Source organism: Eucalyptus grandis, chromosome 1 (genome assembly GCF_016545825.1).
Source record: "Eucalyptus grandis isolate ANBG69807.140 chromosome 1, ASM1654582v1, whole genome shotgun sequence".
In the NCBI taxonomy this organism is placed as follows: domain Eukaryota; kingdom Viridiplantae; phylum Streptophyta; class Magnoliopsida; order Myrtales; family Myrtaceae; genus Eucalyptus; species Eucalyptus grandis.
The window spans coordinates 37,374,369-37,390,875 of NC_052612.1; the positions used below are offsets into that span (position 1 = coordinate 37,374,369).

Genomic DNA, 16,507 nt, shown 5'->3' on the forward strand with positions numbered 1-16,507 from the left:
TTATCAAGTAATACTTCCAAATACGATCCCTCCATCTCTCCATCAGTTATGCCGTTACTTTATTTGTAGATTCATGCCTAAGTGAAAATGAATAATTTTTATGGTCACCCTTTATCAATGGTTTTTTCAATTTTCTCATCTTATCGGGGGCTGTAATAACGATGAGTGGTCATCATCTTATTATAATTATGCTTCGATATTAGTTCATTTTAGGAGAATGAATGTGTTGGCTTGAATAAGCCATAGCTCGACCTCAATACGTTGAGATAATGCGAGGGAGGATATGACCTGGACGCAGAACAGATTGTACCAAATTCATATTGGACCCATTTAGATAATGAGATCAAGCTCAAATTGTAACTATGGAAATCCAACTCCAGCATAGCTTCCGAAGCTTTGGACGAGGGACACGACTCGCCGCCATTGCTCACCCGATCACCATTGTCCACCCGTCGTTCGTCGTTTGTGCACCAGCAGCTTCCCCCATCGCTCGTCGCTTGCACACCCATCGTTCTTCACTGCCATCGCTCATCTCGCTACCGTTGCTCTTCAATTGAGCACCACAGCCATCCTTGGTTCTCAGATGCGATGCCGACGTAGATGTGTTCTGCCTGAGTCTATACGATCTGAGCAAGGACCGGCAGGTGCTAGCGCTCCGGCTCCAGATGGCAGCATGCTACTGGGTGGCGGTGGCAGTGGCGGCGTCGGCACTATTCAGGGAGCTACTGCCAGCGGCGGAGGGGCGAAATGGGGATGGGAGGATGAGACTAATCGGTAGATCCAGGAACTCATTCCGAGCGGGAACGCGAACAGGCCGTTCTGGGTGATAAGTTTGGATCAGGTTTTATTTTTGGGCCTTTTCCTTGGCCCGTTTTGGCCCAGTTGAAATATCCAAAAAAAAATTAAATTAGTCTTCTCAATTGAACAGAAAATATTTAGATATATATTCTAAGTTGTATATAGTATATATTATGCAGAATCGAACTAACTTAAGTGTATGAAACTTCATTCTTTTTCTAATTTTTTCTGTTATGTTATAATTTGCCAATTTTTCAGATTTCCTTTTTAAAATTGTTTTTTGGCCCTTTTTTTCTGTTGAATCCATTTCCATATTTTTCTCTTTCAATGTTACAGATCTCGATGAATGTAAGTATTTTTAAATTTTTAAGTATTTTCGAATCTTTAAGTGCTTACATATCTTTCCAAACCTAGCATTCTCCACAACTACTAGGAGCAATAATACAGGAATTCGTAGCCAAACCAAAACCCGTCTGTAACCCAACTGTCTAAGCGTGACACCCTTGACATGCGTCACATGAAGTCTTACTTCACAACTTGACCCGAGCACTCTCGATTTCTCCCAACGATTGAGTAAATTGATTCATGGAGTTTCCCATTCTAAGGAAAGTAACAATTTTAAGAGAAAAGTAACTTAGCATGAATTGTTAAATTTACATCACATATAAATGGATGTAATGAATCGATTAGAATTGCATCATTTCAACTCGATCGGCCCGGCCCGAGTGCCGGTTCTCCAGATTAGTCCACGACAATTGCCAACAACTGGTGAAGTTAGGTGCTCAATTAAGCAATCCATCTATCCATCCATTCTGTCCCGTGTGCCGTGCGCAACGCGTTAGGTGGGTTTTGCATGTGAACACTGCCTGGCATTTTTTCCCATGCGGGTTTCGGTGCGTTTCCACGAAATCAATGCTCTAGCAGCAGGTCGCACAAACGATCGGTCAAAGCTGTGAGTGCGTGTGAGAGAGAGAGAGAGACCCAGAAGAAAAAACAAATCTAACGGAGTCGAAACTCTCTTTGAATTTGCTTCCATCGCCTGCGAATTCCATATATTTTGGATGAATTTCTAGGTACCCAAAACCGGGGAAAAAGACACAGCTTTCTTGCGTTTTACAAGTCGATTTAGACCTATATTCAATCGGAAAAGAACCAAAATCCAAAAAAGGAAAAAGGGGTTAAAAAAAAGGAAAACGGGGTATTGATTAGCGCATTGATCAGTCATAGCCACAAGGCCCCGGCTTGCCTCAAGATGGGCACCAGTTCGCCGGAAATATGAGTGGCCATGACCCGATCCAGCCCCCCGAACAGCCTCCCCCAATGAAGACCGCCGGGAACTGGACCTCCCCGCCGCCGCCGCCGCCGATCCTCTCCAGCTCGTCGGCCACGCCCTTCTCCTCCTCCTCGTCCACCTCGTAGACCGCGGGGTTAACGCCTAGTCCCAGCAGCAGCCGCTTCACCACGTGGGCCATGCAGCACCCGCGCCTCCCGACCACTATGAGCGCGTTCTCCGACACCACCTCCCGCACGCCGTCCGGCCTCCTCAGGGGGCCCCGCGCCGCACCTCCCCCTCCTCCCCCAGCTCGAGCTCCCCGCCGCCGTCGCCCTTGCCGCCGTCGCCGGCAGCGGCAGCGGTGGCGCTGCTCTGGCTCGTCCTGTCGCCGAGCAGCAGCGGCCGCCCGGCCTTGAGGGGTCCGCCGGCGTGGATCGGCGGCCATGGCTTGTACGAGATCGCCTCCTGCATGGTGCCTCTCAGCGTTTCGCTTCCGTCAGCGTGTGTGCGTTAGAGAGAGAGAGAGAGCGATGGTGGTTGTGATGGTGAAGGTAGGCGATGGAGGGAGGAAGGTATAAATGGTGATGGCAGGGGGGAGAGGCCGGGCAGGCTTGATGAGGAGAAGACTTACAAAAGTCATACGTCAACGGTGGTTGGGAGAGAGGGGCGATCCATGATTTCGTATTTCCGGACGTGTGCGTGTGGGGATGCTGCGTGGCTTACGTCCGACCCACGTCATCCCTCCTTTTGTCGCCTTCTAACAACGTGGTAACGTGAGGACAGAACAAAAGTACACCCCACAACACCTCAATTTTCAAGTTCGTTTTTTTTTTTTTTTTTTTTGGGGCGCCTAACTCAATTTCAAATTTCAACTTTCGAAGTTACAGCGTATTCACATGGATAATAACCTCAATTCCCCCAAATTCAAAAAAATTCAGATAAAGCCGGACCCGATTCGGATTTCGAGGTTGCCCGTGATGAGAAAAAGTCGCCGGATTCCGATGAGATTTTGAGGAGAAGAAAAGAAAAACGGTTACGTCCATGTCGTGACGAACCGGGTGACGTGCGGCGGGGCTGATGATTTCTTTTTTGGTTTTTTTTTTGGCTTTTTGGTGCGGTGAGTGCGTAGATGCGGACACGGAGGGGTGGCGGATTACGTACCTCGTAACGTGGAATTCCTGCTTCCACGTGGGGCCCACACATCGAGTTGGCGACGTCGCTGGCGTCACAGCTTATGACATCGACGATATTTAAAAAAAAAATGGATTTCACGTTGATTATTCCGCAAGAGACAATGGGAAAGAGAGGGCGGTTTGAGGCTTGGACTGTAGCCTATGATGCCCGAGAGTTCCATGCACTTATATTTTAATATCGTGATCTATACTTAGGGAAGACAATCTGCATTAACTATGATTTAACATGTTCCGCGATGATGTGTGAATGATCTGGTGTCAGTATTATTGTGCACTCTCGATATCAATATGGCTCGAACAACAATATCATATTCTTTTCTTTGATGTTCAATGCATGAAAAAAAAAATTATAAAATGACCTTGGACCTTCTCTAACTATTTAGATGTCTTTAATGGAAAATTGATAATTTTTTTTTAAACCAAGATGAAGACATTTTTGTTCCTTAAAAATCACACGATCTTGTGCAGCGGCATAAATTTGGAGCGCAAAAATGTATTCCCCAAAATACAAGGGAAGTTGCTGTGGGTTTTGAAAGGAAAAGTCGCGAACGGTAATTTTACTATCAGGTTATGTTCAAATTAACAATTCACCTTCCAAATTAGAATTGATAAAAAAAAAAAAAACTTTAAGAAGCCGGCCTACGGTGCAATTACTGATAAGCATCAAAACATCATACGTCAGTCGCCCATTGGAATTATCACATTCATCGTTGTTGATGTCAATGCCACGTGTGAAACTGGCGACCCCAAAAAGAAAAACATTATAAAAAACGAATCCGGGGGGGGCAAAAGCAAAAATCAGCCGCCCCCGGACGGTCCGCAGAAGCTGACGTCACTGCCAAGGTGGGGGGGCTCCACCTGGGGACTCGAGCACGGCTGCTGGCGTCATCATCCCCGGTCGTGACGCCAGCGGGCGTGGGGGCCTCCCCCACGTGGCCACCAGCAGGCAACCGTCGACGTCACCCGCCGAACCGAGCAGTGACTCCTCCTCCGCCCCCGCCATTCATCATTATCCCTCCCTCCCTCCACGTAGAAGCTACGCGGAAATTTCCCCCGGGGGGGCCGGTGACGTCACGCCGCGGGGCCGCCCACGTTTTCACGGGGCCGGACCGAGAGCGGAGGGGAGTACCCCCGGCTTTGGTGGACCCGCGTCGAATCCCGGAGATTACCGTCAGATACGCACGCCAACATACGGTGTCGTGTCCTTCACGAGACTTGTCCTTGTCGCTTAGGCCATCGGAATGTTCCGACCCGTGCGATCGTTTTTTGGTTTTCTTATTTATTTTTCTCTATAATCCTTTTTGGGACAAAACATTGTGTGCACTCATTTCTCGCGTATTGAAATCATCGCATCATTATCCATTAGAATCTGAGTCTTTTAGCAAAAGATGAACGATTCAAAAAATATACATTTTTCAAAATAATTACATAAATTGCATATAAAAATGTATGAACAAAAGATACTTTTTTTTCGATGGCAAAAATGTTTAAACATAAATCATTATGTAACGTCTCAGCACGTCACAACTAACGTAATTATCTAATTCTTTCCACATTTTAAGTACGTAGAAACGTAAATGACTAAAACAACCCAGCACAAATGACACATAAAGGAATGCATGCAAATGGGGCAATCTCATTTTCTTTTTTATTCCTGTTTACATATCTTAGGTGACAAGGTTGGGTACATCGAGGAAAACCTAGAAGAGTCAATACTCCTAATGACATCCGACAATAGATCTGTCATCTCATCCCAACCTGACTATATACATAGGCACCTATTCCTTGTCCATCAAAAAATTATCCACATCCTCAAAACTCCTTTGTCCTCTTGCCTCCATCACTCTACAATGCTACTACTGTCCCCTGGCTCATTATCGTCGTAAAGTGGGAGGGGGCCCATGAGACACCCGCCAACTCGAGCGTATGACGCAACAAAGCTTAGGAGCACTGGCCCTAAAAGGTGCTCCGCTATCGGTAGTCAAGGTAGATATGAATCTGAAAAATACAATGTTTGGGAAGGTGTGATCAACGATCTTAGTTTGGTGCCACGAAAAGTCCACTAGGGCACCGTGTCGGATCATGGGAGAGGCAGGTGGAAGTGACATATCTACTAATTTGAAAGACAATAATCCGCCAAAAGTGAGTATAATACTCAGCAAGTAAATTATTACCCAATCTACACTATATCTATCAATAATAGCATGTGCGAGGAAGTTTAGACATAAAAGATAGAAGATCATCATGATATTTGCTTACTTGAGAGTCTTTCCCAAAATCAAGATAACAAGTGGAAAACATTTCTATTGAAAACAGTAACCCAGTAAAACTTGACTGAAATTTGAAATTGCCAATGATCATCTTTACTAATAATTAGCTGCCATCATCTTCAAGGAAACCCGTTACCCCGGCATCTCGCACTCATCCGGCATCACAAAAACATATGGAGGAACCATGTTACTCCTCCCAGACATCCGAAAAAAATCCAATTACCCCTCTAGGCATCCTTCCTACCACCTGGGGCATCATCGTCTTAAAGAACAAGAGCATTCCCAAATCACACTCATCCCATGATGTGGTTCCATAATTCAATTTGAACATGCTATCCACTGAGTTAATGTTTAGGAACAGTTTAGTATCTACCATCAACTACCTCTATAAGCCATAGAAATAATACAAACATTTAGTTCAAATTATGCAAAAAAATCATGTTATAGTTTAAGCTAAAACTTTCATGAAAGGGCGCTAGTCCAAATTGTTTATTGAAAATTCTGTAGAAAATGGAAATCGAGCAAAGGTTCGGTAATGGGTTATGAAAACAAATTTGGACTTGCCTAATTTTTGAAATATATTTTGCATGTATGAAGTTTGAATAATCTAAAATTAAAGTTATATCATAAAACACATAACTTTCATGAAGAAAGTCCTTCCAAATTTGAATCACAAAGCTTACACAAAATTAATAAAATCCTACCCACAATAAATCGATCCGAAAATAGTTGTAATCTCGGATTTTTCCACGACTCATGTCAATTAAGTTCAAACCAGCTCACATTTCAAACTCCAGCAATCCCATAACATATTCACATACTACAATGCACATTTTCCAAAATCGTCGACTGACACAACTAAGCATGAAATTAACCGAGGTGACTAAAACTCGAAGAAATCAATCTCGACATACGGAAAGTAACCTACGTAGCATAAACAGAAAGTAATTCACTTGCCTTGAATCTGAAACAAGTGGTTTCAACTGGTTGATTTAGTTTCGGAGGTCCCGAGGTCGCGGCTGCCTTCTATAATGCGAAGTCTGGCTGAGGTGGGATAGAGAGCATCACGGGAGCCGCTGGGCGGTCGAGGGCGCGGCACTGGCGGTCGACGGCATTGGTGCGAGGCTGAGAGAGTGTGAGAGAGTAAGTCGTGCGGCTGGGCGAAGAGGGAGGGGGGTTTGTGCGCGATGGGGGAGAAACGCGAGTTGCTCTCCACTTTTTTGCTCCGTTTCCTCCCTTCCTCCACCGCTTGGATTGTTGCGTTGTCGCCCGATGGAAGAAGTGGCTGCTGCGGTTGACTAGAGCGACGCCAGCTAGGGAGGGGGATTGTTGCCAAGAGGGAAGGACAGATGGCACGGGAGGAAGGTGGACAGGGTAGCAGACGGTGTCGCGATGGTAGGCTGGTGGTGAGGTGGCGGGGCTAGCATGTCGCTACGGTGGCGGTCTGAGGGTGACGCAGCACTAAGGTGTGCATTGAGGTGGCATCGCACGTTGGCTGAGATGTCGCGGTTGGTGACTTGGCGTGGCTTGAGGTGTCCAATCCTTGCCGTGGTGCGATGAGGCATGGCAAAATATGACGCGGATGGCATGGTCTGGTGACAAACTTGGTGGTGCGGCATCGGCCATTGAGCATTCAAGGCTCCCGATTCCGTTGAGGTAGACTCGTATGTCATACATTGTCGGTAATGAAAATATTTTGATTGCCTTATTATTTGAAGCAATATCAATGATCATTTTTTTTTTTTTTTGGGATATTTTCCGATTCGTTCATTTAAATTGACCTATATAAATCAATATCATCAATAGTTTATTTCACCGGAACCTCATTATAAGCTCCATTAACTAGAGCAAATCATTGTCAGTTTTTTTTTTTTTTTTTTTTTAAAGCAATGCTCTATTGGTATGTCCTTGATCTAGTAAGAAGCGAGTCGAAATTGGATCTCTTTAGGTGACATGGCATAATGCACTTGTGCTGTGCGCATAATCAATGAAGCCAAGATGGTCCCCCAACCATTTTCGCTGTTAAGTTCCTAACCTTGACCGTGAGGTTGGGACACCTGGAGTGCCATAACTTGGCACAGAGGGACACTTAAGTGTCATTACTTTAAAATGGTACACTTAAGTGTCAATATCGGAGTAAAATGGGACACTTAAGTGCCTCTCCGGCGAAAATCGGCCAAATGGCTGACGTGGCAATTTTACAACGAGTTTGGTCCAAAACGGCGTCGTTTTGCACGCGACGTGGCGGAGAAAATGCAAAAACACGCCTAGTTTCGTGTTTACGTGTAAATAATAATATACAAATTAATTAAATTAGATTTAAAATTAATTTTATTTCAAAAAATTAAAAATTTAAGAAAATTTAAAAATTTAAGAAAATTTTTAAAAAAAATTAAGAAAAATTTTAAAAATTAAAAAATTTTAAAAATTAAGAAAATTTTAAAAATTTTAAAAAATTAAGAAAATTTTAAAAATTTTAAAAAATTAGGAAAAGGGGGGGGGTCGAAGGTTGAACGGGGCGGGCGAGGGCCGAGCCCTCGCCGCCGCCGCCTCCCCCGCCGTCACTAGGAAGGGGGTCGGTGACCATCCCCCTCCGTCGCCAGGCCCTTCCTACGGCGACGGTGGGGAGGCGGCGGCGGCGGGCTCAACCCTCGCCGCCTCATTCGACCTCCCCCTTTTTTTTCTTAATTTTTAAAATTTTTAAAATTTTTAAAATTTTTAAAATTTTTAAAATCTTAAAATTTTTCTTAATTTTTCAAATTTTTCTTAATTTTTAAAATTTTAAATTTTCTTAATTTTTTAAATTTTTTGAATATTTTAAATAAAATTAATTTTAATCTAATTTAATTAATTTTTATATTATTATTTACACGTAAATACGAAACGGCGTCGTTTTTTTGCATTTTCTCCGCCATGAGCGTGCAAAACGACACTTGTTTAGACCAAACTTGCGAAAAAAAAAGTCGCCATGTAAGCCATTTGGCCGAATTTTCGCCGGAGTGGCACTTAAGTGTCCCATTTAACTTCAAAACTGACACTCAATTGTATAATTTTAAAGTCATGGCACTTAAGTGTCCTCCCATGCCAAGTTATGGCACTTGGGCTGTTCTTCTGCCCCTTGACTGTTCTATTTCACTAAATAAACTTCCCGGTCTGAAATTCTCCACAGAAAAACCTTTTCCCTACCTTTCACGACATTGCCCATAAAACGAAATTGAAAATGGAAAACGTAATCGGTGCTTCAAGATTTAAAAAATCATGCATGATGTACCGTGAAAATATTTATATGTTTCAAAAGATTTCCCGAGTTTTACTTCAAATGAACAACAAATTACGAGGGATGGGGAAATAATTTACGAAGACAATAAAGTTAAAAGCAAAGTGTACATTATCTTATGCGTTACCATGTATAGGTGTAAACGGTTCTTCCAAGTTCTTTCTTCCCTTTGCTTTTCGTTCTCTTTTTCCGTTAAAAAAAGGGGAAGCCTTTGGACAACTTTCGGGCGTGTCGGTGGGAAACCGGTCAGCGGTGGAAACGCTGGAGATTGGGCCGTTCGATGTCGGTGGGATCAACACTAATCGCGTATTTAAGCAACCCATTTAAACAAAAAAGATCAATGGAGAATTCGAATTAAAAAGGTCGTCGGCATTGATTGAGCAGCAGTAGGTGGCGGGCGGGGTAGGGGGGATGTGTTTTCAAATATCTATTTTACCTTTAGTCTTACTTAAGGTATCTTTACGTTGCAGGCGTGGATGCGCCAAAACCTCTCGATGGAAAAGCTGGCGCTCCGACACGTCAAGGCGTGGTGCACATGCAAAGCGACGCGGACCCGACGGAATCGTCAACTCGACGTGACGCCAGGATTAGGTTTGAATACGCGCGCATCGGATACCTGCTTCGCCTTTCAGTTTGAAGAACAGTAGCGACCGACGTGTTGAGAATCCCATGGAGCAACGCTGCCTTGGCCGGTGGTTGTTGCCTGTCTTTCGGGTAACCCCCAGATTGGCCAATTTGTACCGGAAACGTTCTCGGATGGATGATTGCTCGGCTTATCAATCATGGGTGTTGGGACCACGTATCGTTAAAGAGTGGTTCGCGGCAAGATTGTGAACGAGGGATGTGTGACGTCTCGTATTCGGATTCTCTTGGTATCTCGTGCTCCGCCTTGTGTGGTGCTCTGATCTTGTGAACAGGCCGAATCGAATCGTTGCTAGTCTGCGACCGGGTGCATCATTAAAGTAGGATCGCAGAAAAGAGTCCCATACGGCCCGATTTCTCCTGACCTCCGAGCTCGTTCACACTTTGTTGATACGCGTATCTAGATCTGAGAGAGAATCCGAATATGAAACGGTGAAGGAAGAGGGCAAAAGGAGAGACCGCCCCCCCTTCGAAGAAAAGCAAGAGGACAGAGGACAGGACAGGACAGGGTACACGCAAAAGATCTCTAGAAGCCCATCATTTTTTAGGCCATCGATCTGTCAGTAGACCCATCTTGCGCCGACCAAGGAAAATGTTATCCGAGTGACGCTGGCACTGAACAAACGGTCGCCGCACAATTTGGACTATTTTCCGGGGGGCCAAAACCATGGTAGAAACAGGGCTGAATCTAGAGTCATTACAGAGAAGCAGGAGTGGGAGGAACAGAGGATGTATGTATTGTACCCATACGAAGCACGCACTGTTAAAGTAAGCAACGCCTTCATGTATGCACGGAGAAGATGAGTGCATCAGCGGAAAGACCCGGGAAACTCACTGTGGTTTCACATGGCAAATTTGGGATCTGGAAGGGAAGTCGCAAAACCGACTATACTTGTAGAATTCACTTCGGTCGTGTGAAACCAACAAGCTTGGAATTCTCGGCATCACCGTTCGAAGAATTTCCCTTGCTCTTCCATGATAGAGACAGGCGGCCCAAATATGGGAGAACAAACTAAATATCCAAAAGTCGACTGAATGGCATTTTACAGGATCAAAGAAGTACGTAAACGATCCGCAGAAGATGGAGGTGTTTATCAAGGGATAGTATATAACTCACCGAGAACAATTTAGTTTTTTTGCCAATCCAAAAAACGGCAATGGCCATTTACTTTGTCCGCTCCATTCTAAAATCCTTGCTCGGGATAAGACTGACAATAAAGAAGGGAAAACAAAGTGACGAGTTCCTACATGCTTTATTTCTTCCCACCGGCTAAGCTTTCCAAATCCATGTCGTGAAGGTTCAGCAAAAGATCGTTGGAGTTCAAGAAGACCCTGTTGTTCGAGTTTGAAATCGTCTGCGCAATTTCTCTCGAAGCTTCAATTCTCCTCAGGGTGATGAAAGCAGGATTATTGGCAATGGCTTGCCCAATTAGCTGAGCACTCGTTGCCTCACCCTGTAAACAGCAAAATGCACATTAGCAGTTGTTAGTTCGGAAAAAGAGCTGAGAGAACACTGAAGCCGCCTTTTCTTTTCTATACTCCTGACTCCTGCGCCATCCTGACAACCAAGCTCGTCATCAAAGAGAAACATCTTTCTTGTCCTCAAAATGTTTCACTAAATAGACTTCTTAACACTTTTCTGCACTCACCTGCGCTCTGATAACGGCACTCTTCTTGTCTTGCTCAGCCTTTTCCACAACAAATTTCGCTCTTTCAGCTTCTTGTGCAGCTACTTGCTTGGCCTCAATAGCAGCAGTAAACTCCTTTCCAAAAGTCAAGGTCGTGATGGACACATCGTCCAGGGCAATGTTGAAATTAGCAGCTCTCTCTGTCAAAATTTTCCGTATTTCTCGACTGACGGCCTTAAATAGATAGAAAAAAACATTCAGCAAGGAACATAGGAGTAGAGAAGGGGATTGTGAGAATATTCTGTTTGAAAAGTGAGAAATTACAAAAATTGGAGTAGAGAATAAGATGGACAAGAAAAGAGATCAGCAAAATAATTTCTTCTCCATCGAAAATCTTCCTTATAAATTGTTGCTTAAATAATTGCAGTTAAAAAATAGGAGCATCTGAATGCTAGAGCCCTGCAAACTAGGAACAAATGCCAGAATCTCCACTCCTATGTTGTTCTTGGCAATGTACAGCGACATTGGACAATCATAATAGGAAAATCTTTCTTATAGATCACTACATAAATGCAATTAATATATAGGACCATCTGAATGCACAGGCCCTGCAAACAAGGGGCAAGTGCCAGAATCTCCACTCCAAGGTTGTTCTTGACACGTAGCACTGTTGGACAAACATAATAGGAAAAGCCCTGCAAATGCAAATGCAAGAAAATATAGGAGCACCTGAACACACAAGCCCCGCAAAAGAGGGGCAAATGCCAGAATCTCCATTCCTATGTTGTTCTTGGCAACTTACAGTGCTGAAAACACTATTAAACGAGCACACCAGTGACTCTAATTTGTTGCCTTCATATTTCTAACATGTAAGCCCCCTCGCCAATTAACAGGTGAGAGCCACTAAAATAACGAGCTATTTCAGCTTATGAAAAAATCTCAATTTGCAGTGAGTTGGTGACTGAAACAATTGTCAACTGCCTTTTGAGCATACCTCTCTCTGAGTAATGAGCTGGCTAGCATTATATTGTGCAACTACAGCCTTCAGAGTTTCATGGATGATTGACGGCAGAACCCTTTCATTGAAATTTTCACCCAGTGTCCGGTATATTGTGGGTAGCTGGTCTGGCAAGGGACGAGTGAGAACCCGAAGCCCAATTTTAACCTATGAGACAAAATGCAGAATGACTTCAATGCAATCAATAGATTTAAAAGAGGATATCTCACAATGGGCCAACTATTTTCATATGATAGTTTCCCTTTGTTTGAATCAAATGGCACCGCCATTACACTGACTTCATAAAAGCAGATGGCAATTTAACAAGAAAAAACCAAAGAACATACAAATACCACATTTATTGACTATATCTATCTGAATCCTTGCTATCAAGCAGCAGGTAGAAGGAAAAAGAAAAATTTAGAAGAGTGGAAGTAACACGTGACTTGTCCCAGGAGACTGGTTTGAGCACAGAAGTACAGACTAAGAAGCTCAAAAGACAAAGGAAATGGGAAGAAAGAAGCAGTTCTTTTTTTCTACGTGGTTTTTTTTTTTTTTTTTTTTGGGTGGGGGGTGGGGGGTGGGTGGGTGGGTGTTGGCGTGGGTTGAGGGTAGGGACAGAATAAAAATAAAAAAATCCCATAATCAAATCACAATCGACCAAAGATTGGAAAGTACATACTTCATCCTGATCAAAACTTCACTACAGAAGAAAGACATAATTTAGGATAACTTAAGTCCAATGCAGATCAAGAAAATTAAGTTTATGTTGAATGTGTAGAAACTTTACGTTATCCAAAAGAAATGAGAAGGCATGAAATTTAAGAACACAATGGAGGACAGTGATATACTTCTTTCACCAGCAAAGTCCGGCAATAAGAAATCTCAAGCTCTTTATTTAAAACTTCAATGGCTTTAGCCAAAATACTAGAGTCGAAATGAATCCAAGTTTCTCAGTCTCATTCATGATCAAGTCATCCTTCTGAATCCTTTGAAAGATTAATCTAGAAATTCAATGTGTATTTCCCTGCCTAAGAACCAACCGCAAAAAGCAAGTATATTAACAAGCTTGGATCATCTGGGAACATACGAATAAAAACTAACCCAGTCAAGGTCCCACAAACCAAGTAGTATTAAGTGATTAGTTAAGATAAGCAGAGGCATCCTTGCAAGAAAAATTTCAGAAATAAGGCTAATCAAATTCCACAAATGCATTGTCCAGTGCCCAATACAACCATAAAAATCTTATTTGGTGAAATAACATCATAAAAGAATCCAGTGCCAAATTACCATAGGGAAAGCTAACCTTTAGTTTCCTACAGGCAAAGTGATTGTATGACTTCAATAAAAGGAAAATGACATTCTCATTATCATGATAAAGTAAGAATTATATGTTTTAAACATTCCACAACCAAATGTCGCTGTTAAGGCTATTTCTTAATGTGGAGATTACCATTTGGAGATCACGACTCCCAGAAGTACTCTCCACTAAATGAGGTCTTGCACGGACATCGTAGATAACTGGCCTCTCAAACCACGGGATCATTATGTGCGTCCCTTCAGGATAAACCTGCAATCAATGATGCATGAATAGTATAATGTGAACTTCATAGGTCAGGTAATCGTTGGACCAAGAATGTCATCAAAACTCAGTAGCGTTCCCTGTTAAGGGGTTATATAGAAAAGCATATGCAAAATTCATTAAGATTAAATGTCGATATTGTTCTGACGATCAGTTGTTCCGAGAAAATTGAACAAAAATGACAGATACAGCTAAACCAATTCTGACATAGACCAATCTTTTTCAGATGGGATGAAACTTGAAAGCAACAGCAACACCTCTTTTGGCAAAGATTTCGAAACCATTTGCTGCTTAAAGACTCTGGTCCAGTCAAATAATTCAAGATCACAAAGCCAACATACAAGAGTTTTCTAATTTCATCTCTCTTTGTCCAACTCCTTAAAAGTAGAAGCATGATGAATAATAAGGACAAAATATTACAAGAAGGCATGTGAAGAAGAAAGATGAGATCAGATACTAAACAAGGCAAGAAATTTCTATCTGCTTATTTCAAACAACCATAGGTGTATAAAAAAAAATTGATATACAAGGTAATAAAATCATATAAATTGTGACTAAACAACACTTTAGCTGAGCTCTTATGCAAGTCAAATGGGAACTACCACAAAAATCATAGGATTGGTGATTATAATCAAGCAAAGTATATTTCAATTGCTTCGAATCTTCTAATAGGAATTTTAAACCTCAAGGGGAAAGATAACCTTGTCCTTTACACCAACTAGCCGATTGAATACAATGGCTCGATGACCTCCCTCAACGTTGTAGAGACTGTTTGTGGCTGCATAGAGGGCTATGCCACCTATGACTCCCAGTTTGAGCAAAGCAGAAGTAGCCCCTCCTCCTGGCACTTTTGGAACTTTGACATTTCTAAAATCCATTCCCTACACCGAGTGCAAAAAAGATGAAGTGGCAGCATGACTCAAATTAAAACCTCAATGACAACACAAAATATGAGCAAATATGTAAATAACTATAGGACTTAAGCATATGCATCATATGAGCTAACGAACTGAATGAGAAGACTGACTACCAGGTGAAAATGTAGAGGAAAGAGAGATTCCACTTTTATATCCCTTCCCCAATACAAAATGCTAATCGATTGACCAATATTCCATAAAAAGAATAACAGCTTAAGAGCAGCAGAGCAGCAGAGGGGAACGATGGAAAATAACATAGCAAACAATTAGTGGAAGGGCACCGATGACCATTTAAACATAACCCAACTCATGAAACACTGATCAAAAGAGGAGCTTTTTGCACGAGGATATCCCAACCGAGACAGCAAGAAAGTTAAGAAAATTCCATCTCAGCTATCTTAGACTCTTCATCTCTTGTCCAGTAGGACAGAAGAAAATCGCATTTCTCTCTTTTGACCAAAACCAAAAGTGCTTCCCCCTGCCATTATGAAATCCATTCATCCTTGGTGGCAGGACCAGAGGGTTCAAGCAAAGCATAATGAAGAAAAAAAAAAAAAAACATTTTTCCAGGCACTTGTCTTCGAGCTCAACCCGCAATAAGAAAAAGAGTGAATCTTCCAATTCAATCAAGCCGAAGTATCATAACAGGCGTCCAGAAAAATCCCCCAACATTTCTTTTGCCCTTGCAAAACCAGCCAGGACGAAAAATGCGGAGCTCGAAAGTTTCTTCCAGTAATTCGAAGCTCCAGAAAACAAGCTCACCGCAAGCACACACACTTCCGGTTATCACAATCCTCAGGCAATGAACCGCTAAAAAGGCAACCAAGCAGCGCCCACGCGCGATTCCCGACCCCCGCCAGCTCACGCGCCACAACGGCTCTACCTCCAACCGGGAAACATCAGTCGACTCCGAATTGGACCGCACAGGCGATGCGAACGAACCCAAATGGAGAAACAAACAAAAAAAAAAAAAAAAAAAAAACTGGTCCGCAACGAGAGAAACGAAAGAAGATCCCCGATACCCAGTTCGGTACGGCATGCATACCCGAGAGAACTCGCCGACCGGTCGGAGGAATCGGAGAAATGGGTCGCAGTCGACGCTGAACTGAACCAGCCGGAACCTACCGAGCGAGGAGAAGGGGGGGAGAGAGAGAGAGAGAGAGAGAGGTTTTAAGGGTTTAATGGCTTCCTTTCTCTGCCGTGACGGAAAAGCCAGGGAAGCGGTCTTGGGCTCCCGAGAGAGGCATGTTCGGGCCCAATACCAGCTTCCTTAATGGGCCTGTCCAAAATAATCCCCTCGTTTCATCCCGTGATTCTTCTTTGAAGAAAGTTACGGAATTTCATAACACTTACGGTTCGTTTGGTTTGTGGAAAAATAGGTTTGTGAAAATTGATTGGCAACGTAAATTCACACGAAATTCTATTACGTGTGTCGGAAAACAATAACTTACAGCATATCTCCACGTGAATTTAATGGAAGCAAGTTGACAGCCACACTAATTTAAGTTGGTAATTTTTAAAAGGAGGGGGTATAAATATGTGTGGTTACTACCAGGGCAAATAAAGATTAGCAACTTGATAGAGTAGCTGATAAATTTCAAATTAATTGGTAACTAATTTAAATGAGAATCTGTTTTTTGGTTGAAATTTAAATGAGAGTTGGCATAACAAAATTATATAGTAATTTATGGAAAAATAATACAAATGATTTCTAAATTTTGGGCAAATGTATGATGTGGTCCCTAAAATTTTAATCTATTCAATGTGGTTCATGAACTTTAACCCAATATGTAATTTAATCCCTGAACTTTTGGTATATGTTCAACTTAGTTCTTAAAGTATATAAAAAAAATTTAATGTTGTTATTCCATTAATTCAAGTTTAAGGATTAATTTGAACATGCAGCGAAATTTCATGGACCATATTCAAC

General features: G+C 42.6%; 2 protein-coding genes across 2 annotated transcripts; both read right to left on the bottom strand.

The window, feature by feature from the left end:
- Positions 1 to 1,787: 1,787 nt before the first annotated feature.
- Positions 1,788 to 2,728, bottom strand: LOC104441035 (glutaredoxin-C9). Its single transcript, XM_010054039.3, is given in 2 exon segments — positions 1,788 to 2,111; positions 2,114 to 2,728. Coding segments are annotated over 2 exon segments (495 nt in total). The 5' UTR covers positions 2,517 to 2,728; the 3' UTR covers positions 1,788 to 2,019.
- A 7,734-nt stretch (positions 2,729 to 10,462) lies between these two features.
- On the bottom strand, positions 10,463 to 15,758 carry LOC104441043 (prohibitin-1, mitochondrial). The gene is made up of 6 exons (XM_018875719.2): positions 15,623 to 15,758; positions 14,362 to 14,541; positions 13,532 to 13,648; positions 12,076 to 12,246; positions 11,103 to 11,315; positions 10,463 to 10,907 (listed from the first exon to the last, which is right to left on the bottom strand). Exons 2-6 carry the CDS (start codon positions 14,536 to 14,538, stop codon positions 10,707 to 10,709), a joined length of 879 nt encoding a protein of 292 aa, XP_018731264.2. The 5' UTR covers positions 14,539 to 14,541; positions 15,623 to 15,758; the 3' UTR covers positions 10,463 to 10,706.
- Between the last annotated feature and the right edge of the window lie 749 nt (positions 15,759 to 16,507).

Coding starts and splice junctions, on each gene's coding strand:
- LOC104441043 (XM_018875719.2), bottom strand. CDS start 14,538: ATGGATTTTAGAAATGTCAAAGTTCCAAAAGTGCCAGGAGGAGGGGCT. Junction 12,247..13,531: donor GGAGTCGTGATCTCCAAATG/GTAATCTCCACA, acceptor TTTGTCTCATAG/GTTAAAATTGGGCTTCGGGT. Junction 10,908..11,102: donor GTGCCGTTATCAGAGCGCAG/GTGAGTGCAGAA, acceptor TGCTGTTTACAG/GGTGAGGCAACGAGTGCTCA.